General features: G+C 35.5%; 2 protein-coding genes across 3 annotated transcripts in view; one reads left to right on the plus strand and one right to left on the minus strand.

The window, feature by feature from the left end:
• Positions 1–930: 930 nt before the first annotated feature.
• On the plus strand, positions 931–6,640 carry LOC113236960 (esterase B1-like). The gene is made up of 4 exons (XM_026473189.1): positions 931–1,020; positions 2,724–2,855; positions 3,709–5,012; positions 6,101–6,640. The coding sequence occupies exons 1-4, from the start codon at positions 931–933 to the stop codon at positions 6,279–6,281; spliced, it is 1,707 nt and encodes a 568-aa protein (XP_026328974.1). The 3' UTR covers positions 6,282–6,640.
• Positions 6,641–7,326: 686 nt separating this feature from the next.
• LOC113236428 (cadherin-23) overlaps positions 7,327–23,180 on the minus strand; it is a 21,809-nt gene continuing 5,955 nt past the window's right edge. The window contains exons 2-24 of one of the 2 annotated variants that reach the window (XM_026472480.1): positions 19,287–19,497; positions 18,571–18,714; positions 18,074–18,222; positions 17,666–17,794; positions 17,302–17,520; positions 16,946–17,158; positions 15,971–16,795; positions 15,680–15,875; positions 15,294–15,597; positions 14,325–15,207; positions 14,067–14,252; positions 13,806–13,980; positions 13,610–13,729; positions 13,287–13,507; positions 13,040–13,166; positions 12,627–12,802; positions 12,431–12,551; positions 11,407–11,573; positions 10,941–11,251; positions 10,779–10,839; positions 10,277–10,440; positions 9,280–9,530; positions 7,327–8,569 (exon numbers count right to left, since the gene is read on the minus strand). In XM_026472480.1, coding sequence (XP_026328265.1) covers positions 8,457–8,569; positions 9,280–9,530; positions 10,277–10,440; positions 10,779–10,839; positions 10,941–11,251; positions 11,407–11,573; positions 12,431–12,551; positions 12,627–12,802; positions 13,040–13,166; positions 13,287–13,507; positions 13,610–13,729; positions 13,806–13,980; positions 14,067–14,252; positions 14,325–15,207; positions 15,294–15,597; positions 15,680–15,875; positions 15,971–16,795; positions 16,946–17,158; positions 17,302–17,520; positions 17,666–17,794; positions 18,074–18,222; positions 18,571–18,714; positions 19,287–19,497 — 5,466 coding nt within the window. In that variant the 3' untranslated portion in view covers positions 7,327–8,456. The remainder of the gene's footprint in view (positions 8,570–9,279; positions 9,531–10,276; positions 10,441–10,778; positions 10,840–10,940; positions 11,252–11,406; positions 11,574–12,430; positions 12,552–12,626; positions 12,803–13,039; positions 13,167–13,286; positions 13,508–13,609; positions 13,730–13,805; positions 13,981–14,066; positions 14,253–14,324; positions 15,208–15,293; positions 15,598–15,679; positions 15,876–15,970; positions 16,796–16,945; positions 17,159–17,301; positions 17,521–17,665; positions 17,795–18,073; positions 18,223–18,570; positions 18,715–19,286; positions 19,498–23,180) is intronic. The other variant, XM_026472481.1, reaches the window with a different exon arrangement.

The following is a 23,180-nucleotide window of genomic DNA, read 5'->3' on the forward strand; positions in this document are numbered from 1 at the left end:
ATTCTCCATCCGATACTGGACTACGCAGATGATTGCTACCCGGATTTGTCAGTCACCGTGCTCAAAAAACTGGAACGGCTCCAAAATATGTGTGTGAGGTTCATCTTCGGGCTTCGGAAATTTGACCATGCCTCCCAATTTCGTGCACAACTTAAATGGCTACCCATCCACCAGCGTAAAGATCTTCATATTCTTTCCCTTCTTTACTCATTCTATTCTGTCCCTTTACGCCTTCTTATCTCAAAGATCGCTTTACTTTCCACTATTCTACACTCTGCCATCCCCTTCGCTCCTCTGATACTGTCTTACTAAACATACCTCTAATTTTGATTCCAACTCTTTTACTTCTCTTGATTCCTTCAAACGACGTGTCACGGATCACTTCCTTAACTCCTAAGCTTTGTCTTTTTCTCCACAATCATTTCATTTATTTCTTATAGTTATATTTCATTTTTCTTTTTCCTTTTAAAGTATATAAGCATTTATTATTCTTATTTATGTATTGTTATGTATTAATAATATTTGTATGGATATTTCTATCTACGTACATGAGTATATTAATAATTATTATGTAGTGTACTTATAATGATATTCTGTGGTTGCACCCCTTTTGCATATCCCAAATTTTTTATCTTAAGGTTGCCTGGAAGAAATAGCTACATAGCAATAACGCCTGTTGCACATTATCTTACTATCTTTATACCTAAGTTACTTTTTTGTATTTTAACTGTAAATTTATGTGCAATAAACAATATTTCATTCATTCATTCATTCAATTTAATAATGCCCGCATTAAATTTGGAAAGTAATAAAAACTGCATGATTAATTACTTTCATCAGTCAGTTGGACTACCCTAGCTTGGTCAAAGTAATAAAACAAATGATCAGTAGTGTTATGATTAGGTTAAGTTGGGTCCGACTAGAAGGAGGATGGTCCCCATAAAGAAGGAAGGTCGACCAGCTGACTCTCCCTGTGCGTACCGACCCATATGCCTGCTGAACGAGGCGGATCTGTTGCGAGTATGGCCCGAACTGTTGGATGGTCAGTTCAGCTTCCGAGAGGCGCGGTTGACAATATTAGATATCTCGAGTTCTTAGGTTTTCGCGATTGTTACACATAGGAAATGAAACTATTTTTCCGGATTTAAATCGCGTATATTTGTTTTTTCAAACAAACCGACGTTTCGGGCCCTTTACAGGTCCCATGGTCACGGTTGACTGAGGTGGTACAGTCTTCAACCAGTTATGTCTAATATTAATGCAAACCACCCTATTTTTTCACTATAGTTACAATAGTTATTAATTAAATACCTTATTTTTAATTTTACAAAGAAAACATTCCAATTTACGCTACATTAAGTTTTACAAATTATTTTATTGAATGAATTTTTATTAGGTTTAATTTATTATTAATTATTAATAGAAATTAGAATAAACTAAAACATATTAATTAGTACTGCAGTCTTATGTCTGTTTGGGATTTTTCATTAGAGGAAATACTGGATCCCAAACTGGTGGTACGGAGAAACCATCTTCCCTGTTGAAATTAGGGCCCTAAAGGGCTGTAAAGGGCCCGAAACGTCGGTTTGTTTGAAAAAACAAATATACGCGATTTAAATCCGGAAAAATAGTTTCATTTCCTATAATATTAGATATCGTCAACGCATTCAATTCCTTGCCCTGGTTAAGGAGGCGCTCGAGTATCACCAAGTGCCTCCTTACCTGAAGCGAGTTGTCGGGTCCTGCCTAAGCGACAGGTACGTTACGTACCCGGGTCGGGATCGATCAAGCCATCGGAGAGAGGTCGTGTGCGGGGTTCTGCAGGGGTCTGTTTTAGGGATGCTCCTTTGGAGCCCGTGTTCCGGTGCGCAAGATCGATCCCGGATCTCTCCAACTACAGAACCCGAGAAGGCCATCGTGGGGTTTTAGCCGGTAGAAGTGTGGCATAACCTCTCCTTTGCCCCCGCGGCGGAGAGGTATCCTGGAAGGAGGAAGGATGTATAAAATACTTTTTCTTATTTGCGCTTGAGTGTATTGATCAAGATTTAAATATACAAAAGTTTTACTTGCTATAACATTTAAACTGAGAGATTAATTGATGTATCAGTCTATTGAAAATGAATATTAGTTTGTCTCATATGACTTCCATTATCCGATTGCGTTAAAACATTTCGTGTGTACTCAAAAAGACTTAATTGTTCTATTTAATGCAACTGTGTGATACGTATGAAAATCGACGATAATGTTATTAAATCTTGAGGAAGGAACATCTCTGGGAATAATTGAATAAAACTTTAAGAAAGCTTTGGTACATCAACAGTAGCAGTAGAGCGCCTTGTGAATGAGTCCGTCCCGGGAAATACTGCCTACCTATTTCTGCTGCCAAGCAGTGATGTGAGAATTATTACGTTCTGGTTGTGAAATGTAAGGGTGCTGGTGAAATTACATGCATATTCAACTTATGTCCCAGGGTGACGGGCGTAGTGGCAGTGCCCCTCAGATCTCTGCTATTTAAAGCTCTGAGTGGCGCTACAACTGTTATGGATTGGGGCGTGTCACTTACGCGCGCATTAAAAAAACATTAATAATCGAATGACAAGTAACTGCCGTTACTTTGCCCATTATAGCATTTAAAATCGCAGACATTGTATCGGCAATTAAAGTTTTGAATTGTTGTTTCCCCAAGAACTTGCTTTTGAGGAATATTTTGTTTTAATTTTCAGAAATATCCGTTGGTGACTGTAATGCAAGGCCAGCTGAGAGGAACTGTAAAGACCCTCCTCAATGGAAAACCGTATTATAGTTTTAAGGGCATCCCATATGCCCAACCTCCCATCGGCGAGCTTAGATTTAAGGTGAGATAGTCAAAATACAGGTGTGTCTGAACTAGTGTCTATTGACTTTCAAACTTCCATTTAAAGATGGCACCTCCATGATAAAGTGATTATGAATTACATAATTTGGTGAGGAAATGGGTTATTTTAATAAGTCCTTAAAAGCCACCGGTGTTCATGCCGAGCCACTGGTTGTACGTGGACTCCAGCCGAAGCCCATTATTCGCTAGATGCGTTGCACATGCTGTTTGTTGAGTGTAAAATGAAATCGGTCTTGATTGTGTTTGCATTAATTATTCAGAAGCAATTATGGCGTCATCACATCCACTTTTAATAAGTCGCAATTTGCTTTTTTAAAAGTATAAATTATATTCAGATAAGTTCTTCAACTATAGAATGATAATGAACTCCTTTACGCTTTTTTCATTAAAATTTGGAATACATGCATATAAGGGAGAGGCGAAGCAACCTTCCGTGGTCGAGTGTGCGTGGGCGTCGGGTGACTAAACGCGGTCACAAGTAGCGAGTGGTGACCATTCCTGCAGCTTGTGTCTCAAACACGTCCACGTAAATGCTCAGTTTGCGCCGATAGCATACCTATAAAATGTATGAAACATCACGTTCACAACTTATGGCGGCCACTAATAAAAACACCGTATGTGGCATCTCAGTGTCATGGAAAATAATTACCATGCGTATGCCATTACATCAAGTCCATTGAGGAGCAGATACAAGCAAAAGTGCCATTAAATTTTCATTGTTATTATATTTCAAATGGACTGTGCATGTACCATCCATACGAACATTATTTAAGCGAGTTTTGAACGCAAATCTGCATTCCGTATATTTAAATAGGTATTTTTTTCTTTTTCAGGCACCACAACCGCCAACCCCTTGGCTAGGCATACGTGAAGCTATAGATCATGGCCCGGTTTGCCCACAGCATGAAATGATGACCGTGCAATACGTTGAAGGCGATGAAAATTGTCTTTTTTTAAACGTATATTCAACAACTCTAAATCTAGACTCCAAAATACCAGTAATGGTCTACATACATGGTGGAGCATTCATGTCCGGCTCTGGCGACGTAGAATCTGGATATGGTCCAGAATTTCTTCTTCAACACGATGTGGTGCTAGTTACTCTGAACTACAGACTTGAAATTTTAGGATTTCTGTGCTTAGACACTCCTGACGTTCCTGGTAATGCAGGAATGAAAGATCAAGTTGCTGCCTTAAGATGGGTGCGTGACAACATACAACAGTTTGGTGGTGATTCTAACAACGTAACTTTATTTGGAGAAAGTGCGGGTGGCGCTTCTGTTGTTTACCATATGCAGTCTTTGATGTCCAGAGGACTATTCCATAAAGGTATTTGTCAAAGTGGAGCTCCATTAACAGATTGGACACAAGGTAAAGAGGGGTTAAGTCGTGCATTTAGGGTAGCGAAATATCTGGGTAAAGATACCAACGATAAAGAAGAACTATATGACTTTTTAAAAAATATCCCGGTTAAAAAGTTTTCAAAAATTACTGTGAAAACAATGACTGCAGACGAGAAGATTAGAGGGCTACCAATACATTTTGCTCCTGTAGTCGAGAAAAGATTTGACAATGTAGAACCATTTTTAACTGAAGAACTTATCGAGACACTGTTGCAGAGCAACATTATGAAAATACCCATGATACTGGGATATAACAATCTTGAAGGTTTACTGATACTACCGTACCAATTGAAAAGAGTAGAATTTTTAAATAAAAATCCACATAGTTTCGTACCGAGAGAAATTGTTAGCGTGATTACTGAAGAGAAAACGATCGAATTCGGACAGAGGCTCAAGAAATTCTATTTTGGTGAAAATGAAATTAGTACACACACAATTGCTTCACTTTTAGATTTATTGTCTGATTTACATTTTGTGTTCAACACTCACAGATTTGCCCATTTCTATTCTTCAATGCATGAACAATTATACATGTTCAGGTTGTGTCTTGATACCGATTTGAACATGGTGAAAATTCTGAGTGGATTCTCGCACTTGAAAGGAGCATGCCATGCAGATGATCTGTTTTATATATTCCATAACGCTTTAAATAAAGATGCATATCAAGAACAAAAGATGTTACAAGATATTGTTTTCAGATTAACAAAATTGTGGACAGATTTTGCTAAAACTGGGTAAGTATAAATAGACTGCATAAGTTGGTTTTTTTTTTATAAAAATATAAGTGCTCATTTGACCTTCATCTCACCTGATGGAAAGTGAAAGAAATCCGAAATCCAATTGCAAAGGTCAGTGGGAAACCCATAAGAGGGAAGCTTGCTTAAAAGGCTTGCGTGGCAGACCCTGTCAAAGGCCTTAGAAATGTCTAAAGATACTGCAATGGCTTCGCCTTGCCCTTCTATAGCCTCGCTCTATAAGTGCGAGGCGTACACAAGAAGATCCCCAGTAGATCGCCCTCTTCGGAATCCGTACTGGCGATCACTGAGGAGATCGTTGTCTTCAAGGTACGACAGGAGACAGTTGTTAAGTACACGTTCCATAGTCTTGCAGAGTATGGAAGTGACTGAGATAGGTCTATATCTTTAGGCACTGGTTGCACATTTGCAAGCTTCCACGACCTAGGAACTACACCAGTCTCAAGTGAGAGACATTATAACCTTATTATGGTTATTATAAGAAAAAATATAGGTGATGTCAAAAGTTTGAAGGCGGTATTATCTTTTGCAATTTGTTATGCTGCCTGCTATCAATCAGAGTTTATACATTAGTTTCGTTCTAGAATTCTCCCGGGACAACATTACTAGGGACCGTTTTGCTAAACCTCCTTTTTTAGAAAAGCTTACGTTTTATAATAGTCCAGGATTTCGAAAACAGCGACCCTTTGAAAGTAATTAGTTTTAAATACAGTTTCCTGTATAGGGCTTAGGATCTCTTTACGTACTTGGCGTTTTTTGTTTAATTGTTTTAAGTCGCTTTTGTCCGAATGTTTTTACATTTTTATAGACAGTAATAGACTTATCCGAAGCGAGTCTCTTCAACCTGATGGATCAATAGCTCAAGCGTTGAACGCATCCTTATAGCGGTCGACCACCATGCTTCCGTTTACCTTTTGCCAACTCTGAATAGAAAACAACTTGGAGTAAACGGTGGTCCTCCATGCAAAGGAAGGAAGAGTGGCAGCAGCAGAAATGAATGTACTAAGTAGCTTAAATAGCTTATCACTGCCGCGGTATTTACCAAGATACTCCATACTTATTTTCAGGAATCCAACACCCACAGGCTCAGAAGTAATATGGCCTCAGTATACTTCATCTAAACAAATGCTTTTGGATTTCGGAGAGACGTTCACCCCGAGACCGTATGCGGAGAAGGATAGAGTTGAGTTTTGGAACAAATTATATTGTGAAGCCGGACTACCCCATATTGTTAAGAGTAGTTTGTAAATAGCATGTTCGCTGCTTTTTTATATGAACCAGGGTAGATACTCGTAGGTAGTTTTTCATGGTAATAGTGTTACGTGATATATTTTCCGTTTATTCAGAAAGTACGATCACATGTGAAGTGTAGCATGTGATCGTTAATGAAATGAAAATACTGATTAATGAAAAAATATTTATTTACCTAAGTATATACAAATAGAATACAAAATAATAGGCGTGTATGTATAAATATAACAATGAAATGTTGTGACTTAGAGTATTTTTTATTTTAATATTTAATCTATCACAAATTAATCAGAATATTAACATGACACTTTCTTTTGTACGTAACAACAAATTGGTAATTAAAAATAATAATTTAGACAGCAAAATCCAACAGTTTTTAAATAAATATATATTTTTTTAACTGTTTGTTAATACTACAATAATTAAAATTAAAAATATACTCGTATTTACAAAGTTTGGTGAAGGATTTTACTATAAATTTAATATTAATTACGCAAAAATGCAACATTCAATTTCATTAGGCAAGGTGTAATTTAAATGGATATTTCCATACAATAAACGATCAACGAAACATTAGTATATAATTCATAATATATACAATATTTTATTGGCAAGTAAAAGGGAAAATATTTTTGAAAATAAAATATATTTTTTCTATTTTATATTTTATAGAGGCACTGTTGGCTTCAAACTTTTTTGTTCATGGCATACATGCACGTACTCAGCCGACCTATAGTTGGATTTTTAATTGGAGATAAAACTAACATTTCGTCGTAATCAATGAGCTCACTGAAGCTGAATTGTTCAAAAAGAAACGTAGACATTTGACTATTAACCTAATAAACAAAAAACAACACTGAATTTAGTCACTACATTTATATCCATATTTTTTAAAAACCATTCCAATTTGTGCTACATACGATTTGCAAGTATTTTATTTTAATAATATGATTGTTTCTGTTGTTCCTTTTTTCCTTTTAATTAATAAATTCAATACAGATAAGAAAATATTAATAATTAAAATAATATATTTCTCAATTCGTATGCAGCATAAATTGTAATGTTCTTTGGTATATAATAAATAAGGTATTTCAATTAATAACTTTCGTAACTGTAGCTCTGAATAGGATAGTTTGCTTTAATATTAGACGTAACTTGTTGATGACTTTACCATCTCAGTCCACTACGCCTATGGGACGTGTAAAGAACCTGAAACGTTGGTTTGTTTGAAAAAATAAATGTACGCGATTTAGATCTGAAAAAATACGAAAACTTAAAAACTCGGTAACCTTCTAAACATCAGTTCATTATCTCTAATTAAAAATCCGTTGTTCATATAGAAAGTTATCATAATATTATAACTATAGCTGACATAGATACTCGAGCGTAATGCGTACGTGTGTCGTTATAGGTGATCAAGTCACTTGATGATTACTTTGATCCTACTCACAACTTAAACTAAAAAATTATACTTTTAGCGCAGATAATATAATCATTAAAGTAATGTCGCATTTATAACTCCGCTTATTTGGTTGCTTATTTAGATTCTTAACGCTGATCGATAGATGGTGCCAAGTAAACGCGTAATACGTCTATAATGATATCCGAAAAGGCCAACAGATGGCAGCTATTACATTTTAGTCAAGGAAATTGCCTTGTTCAGTCGTTGATTTCATATACAATAAAATATAATTAAATCGCAAGTAAGCTGAATCTGTACTTTTAATATTTTAAAGTAAAAATCAACCCTAAAACGTTACTTTGTTCCGAGAATAAATTCAAAGAAATGCCATCTGCACGAATTATTACGAACTTATGTTTACCATTGGAAAACTTTCCACTTGTTATATGCTCAAAGTTCAGCGACAGTACAATGTGAATGAATTTTTTGAACATTCCGAAAATGATTTTGAAATAGTTTTGCATTTCTTTTTTTATATTTTATATTTCCTATTTAGTATGATAATAATACCACCTGCAGTTTTTGAGATGCAGTAGTTAATATTATTTTATTTTATGCAAGTGGCGACATCTACAGTTTTAAGTATGCATAAAGTTTTTTTTACGTGCATCTATACCCATGCTTTTAGTAAGTTTCCCGTAGACTGATGGATTTATATTGAAAATAATGAGCGTCTCGCATTTCTCCGCTAATAAATCTTTGTTCTTAAATCACGTGGTATACAAAGGTTCGGCGTATAATCTAGTAGGGACGGATATGTTGCTTGGCGACGTTGGGGGAGGTTCTCGCGCCAGGAGTAAAGCGGATCGAGCTCGTCGTTTAGCTAAAACACAAGATTATTAATGGGGTAATTCTATTGGGCATATATTTTAATGGAAGAAAATAATAAACATTTAAGGTAATAATTTCCTAAGTACATAGAAGTTAATAACCACTAGGGTCCACCGTGGATTAGAAACTTCACACATATAATTAAATTGTGTGTTACGATGCTTTCCTTTACCAAAAAGCGTTCGCACATAAATTCCGAAATACTCAGAGGTGCGAACGAAAGGTGGTAGGTAAAACCATAAGCCTAGATTCATATTGCAGACGCTACTCAACAAAATAAAGCAACGGATGTAAGCGAAGCTGCATCAAGCGACGGCGGGCGTACTTTATAAAATGCAATATACTCTTTATTGAATATATGTTCGATAGTATATTGCATTTTAAAAAGTGTGCCCGCCGCGCCCGCTGCTGCTAGCTGCAGCTTCGTTTTAATTTTTTTTGTTGAATGAAATGTTCCCCTAAGTTATAGGGGATAAAGTTAATGTTGCACTGTTCGCTTTAATGCAGCACCGCGCTGAGTCACGTTGCGTTGCGTACCGGCGATATGAATGAAGCCTTAGGCTGCCACAGAGGTCAATGTATAAGTTTTTTTAGTTAATAGTTTAACTGCATTACTTCACAGATACGGAGCTGAAGCGATTTGCAATCGCAGTTCAATGCATCGATCAAATATTTTCAACGAAGTAGTTAAGACGTACTTACCGTTAGAATGCATGCAGCACAATACTAGAGCAGAAATGAGAGCAGCCAAGGGCAAGACACCAGCAAGAGCAAGCAACGCTTGCTGCGCTGGTGAATGTTTCTGTCTCGTTGTACCACAACTGGTGATGTTGTGGACATTGAAGTCCTCAAGAATCTGCTGGAACTCGATGCCGAGGGAACGAATGCTAGCTTTCATAGCTTTAGGGGTTAATGCTTCACCGTTCTCCATTTTACGAAATTGGAAGCAGGGTCTGTAAATTATTATAAAATTTTAAATAGCAAATGTTTTATCGACATTTGGGGTATTAGACACTGATATCCTTAGTTAAAAAGTAAATATATAGTTAAAAGGTAGTATTTTTTTCATAAGTTTGGTTTATTATTCGAAAACACAGCTTTCTTTTCGTAAAACTGAACAATTTGAACATGCTCTTGATTGTATGCTAAATACGATTAATTTTGTCGGTATATCCATAGGGATACATAGGTAGCAGTAGAGCTCCCTGTAAACGAGTTCGTCTAGGTGACAGTATTTCCCGACCTTATCCACCAAGCGGTAGTGGGCACTACTGCGTATCGATTTTGGGGCGTAAAGGTGTTGGTGAAATTACAGGCACACGCGACTTATTAAACTTAAATATCAGGTTGACAGCCGCAGTGGCAGCGCACTTCAGAACTTTGCGATTTAAAGCTCTGAGTGGCATTGCTACTGTTATGGACAGGCGTGTCACTTACCATCAGGCGCACGACTTGTTCGTCCTGTCACTTGGTATCATAAAATATGTATTTTCCAATAACTCATTTTAATTATTCCATTTAACCCCAGTTCACTGTAATTTTATTTTTCTTAAAAACTGATCATCCTTCAGCTTCATGTTAGGATTTAGAAAGCTAAGATGGTATTCATCATGTTTTGTTATCAATTTCATGGGGTTTATAAATTTTAAATAATATTGTAGTATTTAATATTAAAGCACTGATCTGAAGTCATACTAACCCAGGGTTGGTCAAATACGCTGAGTTAACAGAATCATGCAATTGCATCCGCAAACCGCGCGACGAAAGCGCAGTCTGCATCCGATTACGTAGATCGTTCACTCTTGACCGTGTGCTTCCTGGTAATACCAGACGAAGAAGATCTCGTTCTCTTACGACTACTACCTGAAATACAACAGACGTAGAAAGAATTAATGTTGGTTTATTGACGGCATAAAATTTAAAGAGCGAATGTGGGTGGAGGTATGGGAAGAAGTTAGACCTCAACGTACATATTTCTATCAGATTGGGGAAGTCCTTAAAAGCTTATGTGAAGAGACTGGCAGGTGACAGGCATGATGGTATGTGAATTTATATATGTATAATGAGAATAGAGAAATGCCTCTCACTTGAAATTATCGTTAATGATGGAATTTGTTCGTCGTTGATTATGTTATGTCTGAGGTAAAAGTAACCCAGTTATTGCTTTCGGAAAAACAAACGTAATATAAAAATCTATTTACCTCAATTAAAACATCGCTGTACCGTTCTAGGTCTTCAGAGTTATTAGCTCGAGCTGTTAATCTGAAATCAAATATAATGTTTTATTTATTTATTCACCTATTATATCACCTTGAATTAATATGTATTCTATTTCATTTCTGTTTAGAACTAAAGTGTTTTACCTAAATATGCCATCAGCATAGTGTATCAGATTCTTCATTACTTTAAGTTCACCAGTTACATTATTCAAAACTATCACATCAGTGATATTACTTAAAGATTTAGATTTGATTGGAGATTCGAAACTCATGTTAACAATCTTGTAATTAATTGTTATAGCGTCAGGATCTTTATCTATTGCTTTCACGGTAGCTATGCTGGTGTCTATAGGCACATTTAGACGAACTCCAATAGTCATGTTGGCGTTTTCAAACTCTGGTAAGTGATCATCGATATCAATGAGTTTGATTAATACTTGGGTTTCTGATGGATCCTGTAAATTAGATAGACATTTGTTACTCTATGTTGACTATATTTATAAATAGTACAATCCTCATACTTTTTCATATATTGTTCAAACATTCAATTCGAGGCTACAATGGCATTGTGATCATTGCTGTTTGTTAAAGCTATATTATAAAAACTTACCAATCGATTATACATTTTGTTCAGTTTAGGTGTTGTACCATATTTGAAACACTTAACAGTGAGAAGAATTTTATTTACAGCTTCTCTGTCCAATCTAGCTGCAGCTACTAAAATTGCTTTACTGTCATTTGTGCGTTCTAGCTTTATGAGACCTAATTCATTGCCAGCTGAAAAACAAGATTTTATTTATTTTATTGTTGTTGGATTTTATTGTTCTTGTACTAATAACTTCGTCTTTTATTTGAATTCACCAATCGAATTGGTGATTGGTGATGAAAAGCTGCATTCACAAACCCGAATTAGGCCAGTTGCTGTGGATGGAGGGCACCTTTGTTAATTTTAGAAATAGAAATAGAAACCATTTATTGTAACTCCACATTATAAAAAAAAAAACAACAAGTTACATAATACTATACTGACATGTGTGCGGCTGTGGCGTGTATAAAAGGATCCCATTCAGCTAAAGTCACAACCAAGGCTAGGTTATGACACTGGTTTTCAATGGGCCCTAGCCGAGTGAGTGAGAGTGACGGAGCTACATAAATACTTATATCATGAGTGTGTACAGTGCTATTGCAGTGTGTACTCTTATATCGAATAAATACTTACATAATCTTTGCAATATATACATACAGGTATAAGTGTGTGTGTAGCGTGAAAACAAATTAATAAAATATTTAATACACATTTAAAGCACATTACTCCAAATATATTAAACAAGATTATTAAATATTCGTAAAATAATAATAGTTCTTTGACTTCAACATTAAACAACTATTGTTATTACGCAGCTACTATTTCGAATAATGCTATGTGAATTAACATTTTGACAATACATTAACACTTACAATAACATTTTAGTGCTACAACAACAAATTAATTTTAACAAACCAACAGGTTTATACTTTCATGCAGTTATGTATGAGGTCAATTCTAATACTCTACTCGATTTGTTAACTTATTATTGTAGTCTCTTTCAATAACAGTTGGGCTCTTATGATGTTATAATTATAGTAGGTTGTACCTGTAATGGCGTAGTCGACTGCAGCGTTTTCTCCAATATCTTCATCGATAGCTTCTAACGTACCAATTACTGTTCCGACTGGTATCTCTTCTTTGGTTGTCATAAGAATAGGTGGGTCATCCTGGAAAAAAATGAGAATAGACCAAAGAAGTAAAGTCTTACCACGGTTGTTATGGTAAATTCATGAAGTACTAACGGAATTCCTAGCGAAGTGGGGCTTATGATCATCGACATCTATGATCATGACGTTGACAATCCTTCTGCTCTGTTGCGGTGGTTGTCCCCTGTCTGACACAAGTAACACCAGGGTATACGACGCCTTCCGTTCACGATCCAATGACTGACGAGTCGTAATTAGGCCTGAGTGAGGATCTAGAAAAAAAAAACCGTTACGATTACAAAAATGTACATTTATATTATTATATTTTATTGGAAGTCACAGTACAGGCAATTAGTGATTTATTATAGATTTTTAGTAAAATTTAGATTAAGTTTATTTTTAATAAGTATATATAAGTTTTAAATTGCGGTAATATAACTACATAATGCTTCTTAGCGATTAATTATAGTTTCCTTTTAATTCTGTAATTATAAACATTTTTGTCATACCTATTGTAAAAGTCTTGGCGTCCGGATTATTCTGTTCTATCAAGTAATAAAGTTGTCCAGAGGGCTGTGTTGGATCATCCGGGTCTGTGGCTACAACTTGAAAGACTGAGGAGCCAATTGTTGCATTCTGGAAACAATTTTGCTTGTTTACCGATTATCGATTATTTAATCAATTCTATCTGTTAACATCGAATCATTAATGTATAATCTTTTGTAATTCCTCCAAAATATAGTGATAAGTGCACACCTCGCTAACGCTCAGCACTTCCCCATCAGCAGGCCTGATAAATCTCGGTACACCATCATTGGCGCTGACGTCACCAATGTATAAAGTCAGTGACGCATCACCACTATGACCCCCACCATCTGTAGCTCCCACAAGGAGTCTGTAAGGGTCGGTACGACCACGGCCAGTGAGATCACGACGGGTTTTCACTTCGCCTGTTACGGGGTCTATTGCGAAAAGACCTGAAATGTACAGTGTATGCTTTTTTATTAGAGAGCTTAGTTATAGCACTTAGTTTATTTCAACGGCAATATTTTGCAGACGAAGGATGACAATATACTAACCGTTAGCTTCTCCCTCATCCAGAAAGTCATATTTAATTTCTCCTCCTATGCCTTCATCAGGATCTGTAGCTGTTATATTGATGACACTTATTCCTATTGGTACATTTTCTGGCACGACAGCTGAAAATATTTCGGTGAAATTTATTACGAATTGTACTCTAACTTTGTTGTAATAAAGTATTTTTTGCTGACTTACCAATATATGCAGGTTTTTCGAAACTAGGTGTATTGTCATCAACATCTAATACATCTACCAGAATTGCAGCAGATGTTTTTAGGCGATTTGCTTCGCTTTTTGGAGTATCAATTGCTTCAACTTCCATTCTTAGAACAGACTGCCTTTCCCGATCCAATGTTTTATTTGGAGCTACCTGCAATGCAGAATAGATTAAAATGCTTTTGAAATTCTTGCTTATTTGTAGCTTACAGATAATTAATTCTTATATTAGAAATGTACCTGTATAACTCCAGTTACATTGTCAATTATAAACAGATCTGAATTATCTCCTCTCAAATTATATCGTATATCTGAAAAACCATTAATTTTATCTTCGTCGGTTTTAATGGCATCTGCATCATTTGCTTTTATCGTGAGAATTTGTTCGGGGTATTTCGTTGATTCTAGAACGCTGACTTTGTATAACTAAAATGAATAAAAAAATTACAATGAAATATAAATACATTCAATCTCTAACCCAGTTTGAAAAAGACGTACCTCTTTTTCAAAAGTAGGTGGATTGTCATTGATATTAGTAACTCCAATGATGATTTTAGCCATGCTATGTTTACTTCCATCATTGCTAGTTGCTTTCACAGTCAAAGTTAAATTCGGAGATGATAAATCTTCATAATCTAAATGGTTTGTTAATACAACTTGACCACTAAGAGGATCCACTTGTAGCAATCCAGTGTGAGAGTTAATTACTTTATAATTAGATATGACATGTCCTGATATTGGGTCTTCAGCAGTCAACACTAATACAGTACTTCCAATGGGTTGCTCTTCTTTAATTTTATGATAAATCACAGGGTTTGAACTGGTCCATCCAGGGTTAGTAAATTGAGGATTCTTGTCTGCATAAGGTTGTATGTAAATTGTATGTTCAGCAACATCAAACTGATTTTCCTTATTCAACTCTGCGTTTTCATCGATCACTTTAATAGTTAGAATGACTATAGATGCTTGACCGTAATCTAAAGTACCATTTACGAAAATTTCACCCGTGTCTTCGTTGATTTTAAACAAAGTTTTATAATCGTATGGCGAGTTAGGTTTAAGTTGTACACCAGATTTAGAAAATGCTTTAACGGGTTCAATTAAGCTGTATTTTAATTTTGCATTGATATCTGAATCAAATGCAGAAATTTTCGTAACTAAATCATTTATATTCGTTTTTTCTGATAAGTAGGTCGTAGATTCGGTAGTATTAAACTTAGGTGGCTTATCGTTTACGTCTTGAATGGTAACAAATACAGTTGTAGTGGCTGTTTCAGGAATAGGGGTACCACTATCAACTGCTGATACGATGATTTCGTATTTGTCTGTATTTACTTCACGATCTAAGTTTGCATCATTAGATACTGTAATCAATCCAGTTCTGAAAAAGTATAAATAAACGGATTTACTATCAATTATTCTACAGTTATTTACATAATCTATGTTATACTAAAAGATAATGCTCACTTTTCATTGATGACAAAGTTATCTTTTGAACCAGATACAATATAATACCTAAGCAGGTCATCAAGACCATCAGGATCATTAGCTACTACCATTGTCACATTTTGCCCAGGTTTTGCATCTTCTCTAATGCTAGCTTTGTAATTCATAGGATTGAGATCAAATGTGAAGTCGTCGTTGCTGTCAGGGTTCCGCGGATTTACATTATATTTGTAGTGATGGTAATTGCCTTTGAACGTAGGTCGTTGATTACCTGGTACTCCTACCCTGATATAGACTCGAGTTTCATTGTACATTGGAGGTATTCCTGAAAGAAAGAAATATTGAGTATTATATTAAAAACAGCGTGTGTATAATAAGGAAATCAAAGACAATTATTAATTTTGTACCATAATCAGTTGCTCTAACAACTAATTCATATTGTCCTCTAGGTGTGTCCATTGTTTCCACTTTGTCTATAATTGTAATCTCTCCTGTATTCTCATCAATGTTGAAAACGTTGCCTTTGCGAGTTATGCTGTTATCAGATTCTAGTGTATATTTAATTCGTCCATTTCCTTGTAAAGGGCCGTCAGCATCATTAGCCTGTAAAAGTACAATTGGTATGCTTTTGTACTCTGCATGAAATACATTGCGCGTCTTTGGACAATGCTCATTGTTAATAATGATAATATACTTACTCGAATTACGAACTGAGGTTCAAAACTAGTTGCACCATCTCTGATAGTTCGACTATAGTCAGAAGCTTCGAAAATTGGTGCATTATCATTCACATCTATAACATCGACAAAAATACTGGCCGTCGACCCTTTACCTCCTCCATCTTTAGCGAAAATAGTCAAGCTGTAACTTTTCTGCTTTTCGTAGTCTAAGTTATGTGCGACGTATAAGCCACCCATATTTTTATCTGTTTTGAACATATTAGATCCAAAACCCGTTAATGTGTACTCTATTTCACCAAATATACCATAATCTCTATCTGTAGCATGGACATCTCCTATCTTAGTCCCTATGGTAGCATTTTCTAAAACATTGAACTTGTAACTAGGTTCATTAAATACAGGGGCATTATCATTCATATCTAGTAATTTTATGTTTACTCTAGCTGAAGACACATCTTCACCATCAACTGATGCAATAATGTCAAATATAAAAATTCTTTTCTGTTCATCATCAACATCGTAGTCTAACTTTGATGAATCTTTGACTTTTATGGTTATTGGAGTTCGACCCTCTCCATTATTAGTGCTTATTGAGAATACTCCCTCAGAATTAAACTCATTTTTTAATCTTAGGTTGTATTTGCTATTTTGTCCAATATCGTAGTCTTCTACATAAATAGATAAACCTGGTATGGGACTTCCATTTTCAATGTTTTCTGGTATTGATATATCAAATACGTCATTGTTGAATTCTGGAACGTGATCGTCCACGTCCGTAACGATGATAGTAACGGTTGTGACTGTATAATCGGATGGCACTTCATTGTTGATTAGTTCCGTAGCCTATAACAAAACATACCATTATGTTTACCCCTTCAGGTCTTACTAAATGTATTCAGTATCCCTCATTTGTTTGAATATAGTAAGGTGTAATGTTAGCTATTTGTGTTTGTTAAAATTGTTTTGTAATAGATTTAGAGTTCTATTTATTACCTTCACTAAAAATGAATATACTCCACCATTCTGTACAACCACATCACTTTCTCTATCAATGGGAATACCAGTGGCAACTAAAGTTGCTCGTCCAATAGGCTTTTCAGGTATTAGTTTAAAATAATGCTCCGTGTCTCCCTCGAGGGTTAGCAACACTGGTCTAACATTATCTGTATCACCATCCTTTGCTATGATTTCCATTATACTTGTGTTCTGAAAACCAATGTTTTGTTATTATTTCACTTAGATCTGTACAAGTTCTCGGCATTCAGCATGACTTGTACGTGTCTCATTTAAAAACACTAATCTTTTACAAGTAATAATGGTAACTTTAAAAAGATAAGTCTGTAACTTACCGGTGGAATGTTTTCAGGTACAATAGCAGAATAAGGAGCATTAACAAAGGTAGGTGGTTGGTCCTGCACATCGCCAACAGTAACGGCGACACTGGCTACGGCTCTCAAAGGTTTATCTGATTGATCAGTGGCTTCCAAACTGATTACATATGAAGAACGACTCTCGAAGTACAGCTCATGGTTTAGGAAGATACGGACTTGGTATTCGTTTGATGTTATCTGTAAAGAAGTTTTTTGTAGAAATATAGGCGTAAACCGTTTATAATTTTGAAATTTTTTTCTTATTGTGTTTTTTTTTTCGTAACTTGTTCTTGTTTACGACAGTGGGATTGTAAATAGATTTCGGCCTAATTTCCAACCTTACCTCTTCAGTAACAACGTTAAATGTTACACATGCTTCATTGTCGCTTCCTTTTTCTTTTGTAGTACAAGATATTCTGATTCTTGCATTAACGCCTTCATCTCTATCTGTTACTATTATGTTCGGTTTCACCTGCAATTTTCAAAAAATGTTACGATTATCGCCACAATAACGTGGGTTTCAGAGTGAAGGTTTGTAAAATTGTGGTTATAATAATGGAGTGATGCAACCAGTAAATAGTATGTTGCATGGATGATTCACCATCTACAGGTCTGGTTCGGTAATTCTGGTTCATTGGTTTTGTTTTCTTTTTCCACGATACCTTTTTTGTGGTTGAAATTCACAATAAAAGATTAGGCGTTGATTAGAAGTACGTAAACCTCTAAACTTAAAACTATACCTTTTACTTACTTCAATTTCACTCCCAACCGGTGTTGCTTCACTAATATTAATAAGATAGGGTCTATTGTGAAATACAGGAGGATTGTCGTTGACATCCTTTACTGGAATCACTCGACGGAGAGACACTGTGTTTGGTTCTGTATTTGCTACACCTTCATCTATAATAACAAAACAAAAATATGCAGTTTATTCTAAATGTGACTATATGTACTTGTAATACTTCGTAAATTACGTTGAAGAATTTTAAATTGATTTTTTGGCCTCAAAACACTGATATTGTGTTAGGAGTATAAGATTTCTGTTTGAAATACATCAACGGTTAATTTCGAACTTTGAGTTTAGTTCATGCTATCATTAGGTTACTGAGTATTTGATGTGGCAGAAATGGTTTAGTTCGATGAGTAATTTTTCATTCTCAATAATTGTTGTTTTGTAGTAATCCATTGTTACGAATGTACTAAAATATGCTTCTGTGCTTATTATAATTTTGTATAGATTTATCTTACCTGTGATACTAATAATGACTTCCAGAAATCGCTGCTCTTCTCTGTCAAGTGACTTGGCGAGGGTCACGACACCAGTCAGAGTGTCGACTGCGAAGTACGGACCGGATATCGAATACCGGAGCGGCCCATTCTCTGGATCAATACCTGGAATAGTTTTCATAAGTATCAAGTGATGGGACAAACAAGTCGTGCGCCTAGTGGTAATCAACACGCCTACCCATAGCAGTTATTGTGTCACTCCGAGCTTTAAATCGCAAAGACCAGCGGGGTGCACCAATCCTATTGTTTCACCAGCAACCTTACCCTTCAAAACTGGAATGCAGTAATGCTCATGTTACTGCCTGGCAGCAGAAATAGGTATGGTGGCAGAGCGTCACTGGATGATGATAATGACGCCGTTTCATAAGGAGGCTCTACATTTAATTGTCATGTTAAATACAAAAACGCTATCTATTTGATCTGTGAGTTTGAGATTCGGTTTTTAATATAATTTTTTCAAGGTAATACTTATTCACTAATGTTATATTTGCCCAGAAATCTTTATTTTACGCTATTCACAATAAAAAGTATTCACTGGTGCAATATAGATTTCAAACAGCGCCTGGTTTAGAAGTATTTCTTCTTTCGCAAGCATTATTGCTAAGAGATACAAGTTTATTCTTGCAAATGTAAAAAACAACAGTCATTGAATGATTCGTTTCTGTTACAAGTCTTACCTTTCAAGTGATAAACGGGAGTCCCTACAAGTGTATCTTCAGATATGCTAAACTGCGACATGTCTCCAGTTTGGGGCGCAAAATGCGGCGCTCTATTAATTACTTGGCTAACACATAGTTGTAATAGTGACATCAACAGGAGTATTATTAGAGGATCTGGCGGTGACAGGATTGTGGCCACTTTTCGACGCTGGAATATTATTTCTGCCATCTGAAAATTGATAAGCTTCACGTAAATGTTTAGATAATTATCAATCCTTTCACCACTATTGGGCACGAGTCTTCTCTCAGGTGAGGGTTTAGGCTACAATCCGCCACACTGGCCTAATGCGGATTGGGGGCTTCACACGTTTTCCCAGATATTGTGAACGTTCTTCGACGTGCAGATTTCCCCACGATGTTTACCTTCACTGAAAAGTTCATGGTAAATTTCAAATTATGAATAAATGTTTAGATGAAAAAAGGGCTTTATATAATGATCGTGATTCCTGTCTATGTATCATTCTGCCTTCGCATATAAGATATTATGTAATACTTTTGCTATGTTCTGGGATTTCTAATTTGAAGTTCATTGTACCCGATTCTTTTTCTATATTACAGTTACAGAAGTAAGTTTAAAATTGTAATCAAAATAGAAAATGTTAATTATCTTACATGCTTCCTAATAACACATTATACACAATATAAGGACCATATTTTACGACTTTATAACAACACACTAACAACAGTTATGACAAAAGTGAAATACGAGAAGAAATCTAATATACATACTTGGCCGGTTTAACAAGGCCATCAACTTCCACTGTATGCAGAAGTGACAGGAACAATTTAGTGGCTTGCATTGTTTTATTTCGTATTTGTGTTTGTATCAAGATTATTTGTTTAGGGGAGAGATCTTTTAAAAGTAGTCAAGGATGAAATTTTTACAGAATGAGAAATGACCAATGGTGGCATGAGACTAGAAAAAATGCAAAAATTTATCTGAATAGCCTATTAACAAGAGAGAAAAAATGACTTTGAACGGAGAATGAAAGTCGGAAAACTGGTAGATTGTTAAAAAGTTCTATAATCTTTTATATCATTTTGAACATATCATAATCTTAGTACAGGGTACTAAAAAACCGACCTCAAAAGTCATTGTTAGGTAGAATATTTTCAGAAAAAACACTCAGAAAAAATTCCTTCGATCCGGTCGGATTCGAACCGACGTCTTCTTGCATACCGTGCCAGACGCTATACCAACCAAGCCACGGAACGAACCAACGGACCTCACGAATTTTTCTATGTGCTTGCGTCGTGTCTTTGTACTTGGTCTTTCAACGACTTTTTAGTCGTAGCGCCATCTATGAGAAATCTATTGCAGATTTATCAGCCAGGACTGGTAGCTGTAAAGGTACTAACTGGGTGATAAACCTGCAATAATAACAAACTAGTGGAGTAATTTCACAAAAAATAATTGAATATCATATCGAGTTCTTAGGTTTTCGCGATTGTTACACATAGGAAATGAAACTATTTTTCCGGATTTAAATCGCGTATATTTGTTTTTTCAAACAGACCATGGGACCTGTAAAGGGCCCGAAACGTCGGTTTGTTTGAAAAAACAAATATACGCGATTTAAATCCGGAAATATAGTTTCATTTCCTAATTGAATATCAATTCAATAAAAATTTAATTACAATATTTTCTTCAAATTTAAATAGGACCACTACTTAGGTCCCTCTTTCCAACAAAAAATAATCATCAAAACCGGTTCACAAATACCGGAGTTATCGCGTAACATACAAAAAAAAAACAATCGAATTGAGAATCTAGAAAAAGGACTCGTCTCGCTGTACATCGGGGCCTGCTGGTGCTAACCAGTAAAGGTGCTAAGGCAGTAAATGTTCAATATGAAAGAAAAGGATAAAAGTATTGTCAATGCTCTAGAAATGAGTTGCGCAAGCCTTAGAGACAAAATAATTAACGGTTTAATACGAAAACGTTATGGTGTGAAAGTAGATGTAGTAACTAGGATAGGGAATGCTTTCACGTTTTGGTCATTTAAGTAGGATGGAGGGTATTCTAATAATGACACAAACGTTAAAGAGGGAAACTTATTAATGAGAAATCGAGTTGAGCTGGTCAGATAAAATGTTTATATCCATGCAATGCCACAAGAGCGAATAAGACCCAGAGCGTTTTAATACGGCTCGGGCCGTCTTTATCGCTCATATTAGAAGGGCTTGATGCGATACCGTGTCCATTAGTGTGTTGATTCTCAACGAGTGGAAGTGCATAGACTCATGTATTTACGACTTTTTTTTCTGACTCTGACACTCAGAATTAAGGAAAGTTAGACGAATATATGACAATAATGCTATCATTCGTAGAGTGAAAATGAAAAATTTAGTTCATTAATTAGCTACTATGGGGTTTAGTTGTAATATCTAATTAGGTAGATATCTAATTGAATTTTAACACTAGTAAAATAAATCTGGGCAGCCGTTAAATACGGTCATCAAATGGAGCAATAAGGCCATTATACAATGCTACAGCAAGTGGCTTTTTGCGGTTGTGGATTGAAACAATTCCTTACGTCACACTGCCACGCTTGGGCAAAACTACGATGGTGTAACAACATGTACTAAAGTACAGTGAGTCACGTGCTCATCTTCTATGTACAAATTGTCTTCGTACATGATTGTTGATTTGTGGAAAAAAATCATAACGGTGCGTATTACACATTGGAAATAAATCTATTGTTATCGGATGTAAATCAAGTGTATTTTGTTTTTTTTTTTTCAAACAAACCAACATTTCGTGCCCCTTACAGGTACCATGGTCACGGGTGACTGAGACGGTAAGGTTATCAACCAGTTATGTTTAATATTAATGCAAACCACCCATTGACTTATTGTAAGTCAATGAAACCACCCTATATTTTATGACATTTCAATTTAGACGAATATTTAACTTAGGTTTGTTGTAATTAGGACTTCCTATATTTTTATGTAATTCTAGTTATTATTGTTTTTTTTGTACCTAATGCTTTAAGTTAACTATAATATATGAAGTATTCGCACGCCAGGTTTTGGTTAAATATACGTACCTACTAATTTAATATACTATTTCTAAGTACTTTTTTCAACATATCGTACCTTATATTCTTGTATTCTTGTTAGGTGAACCGCAGTGCATTTGAAATACACTTTGTAACGTAGAACCGCTCTTTATTTCGGCAATTTATGGGAACGTGCGATTCAACTATGTGAATTGTTATTGTAATGCCGTTAGTGAAGAAATCATTGTTGTAATACGGACCAAGAATCATTTTGTTAAATGGAATAAGTTGAAAAAACGAAGCTCAGAACAATGATACTTTGTGCCGTAAAAGCGACGTTTCGGGCGTTTTGATGACGTAACACAATTCAATCAAAGTCCAGTTTTGGTTATTCACTGCTAAATACATGTTCTCTTAGGAGAGGGTTTATATTATACGTGGTCTGTGATATTGGCCAAACCCGAGTTGGTTATTTTACACGTTTTCTAGGCAATTGATTTGGTTGTTAGATAAAATTATAAATGGCACACGTTTTAGAGCAAGCCGCATCGTATATTTGCGTGTATATTTAATATAATTAATTTATCCGTGTATTTATTGATTATGTAGCCTTTAATTTATTTATTTATATCTTTTTATTGTCAACCCAGGAACCAATTTTCCTTCCAGCTATTCAAAGTTTAGTTTGAAGAAATCCCTTTATGGGATAAGCTCGCCTTTATACACTGACAAATTACGTTTGTTAAAATTTGTAATATTTATTGTATAGTAATAATATTTATTTAAATTCGATGTTCATTGGTCAGCAGCAAAAAGCCAACGACACGCTGTGTTCCCAGGCGGTCACCCA

This window comes from Hyposmocoma kahamanoa, unplaced genomic scaffold (assembly GCF_003589595.1).
Source record: "Hyposmocoma kahamanoa isolate Upper Pololo Valley unplaced genomic scaffold, ASM358959v1 92, whole genome shotgun sequence".
Taxonomy (NCBI): Eukaryota; Metazoa; Arthropoda; class Insecta; order Lepidoptera; family Cosmopterigidae; genus Hyposmocoma; species Hyposmocoma kahamanoa.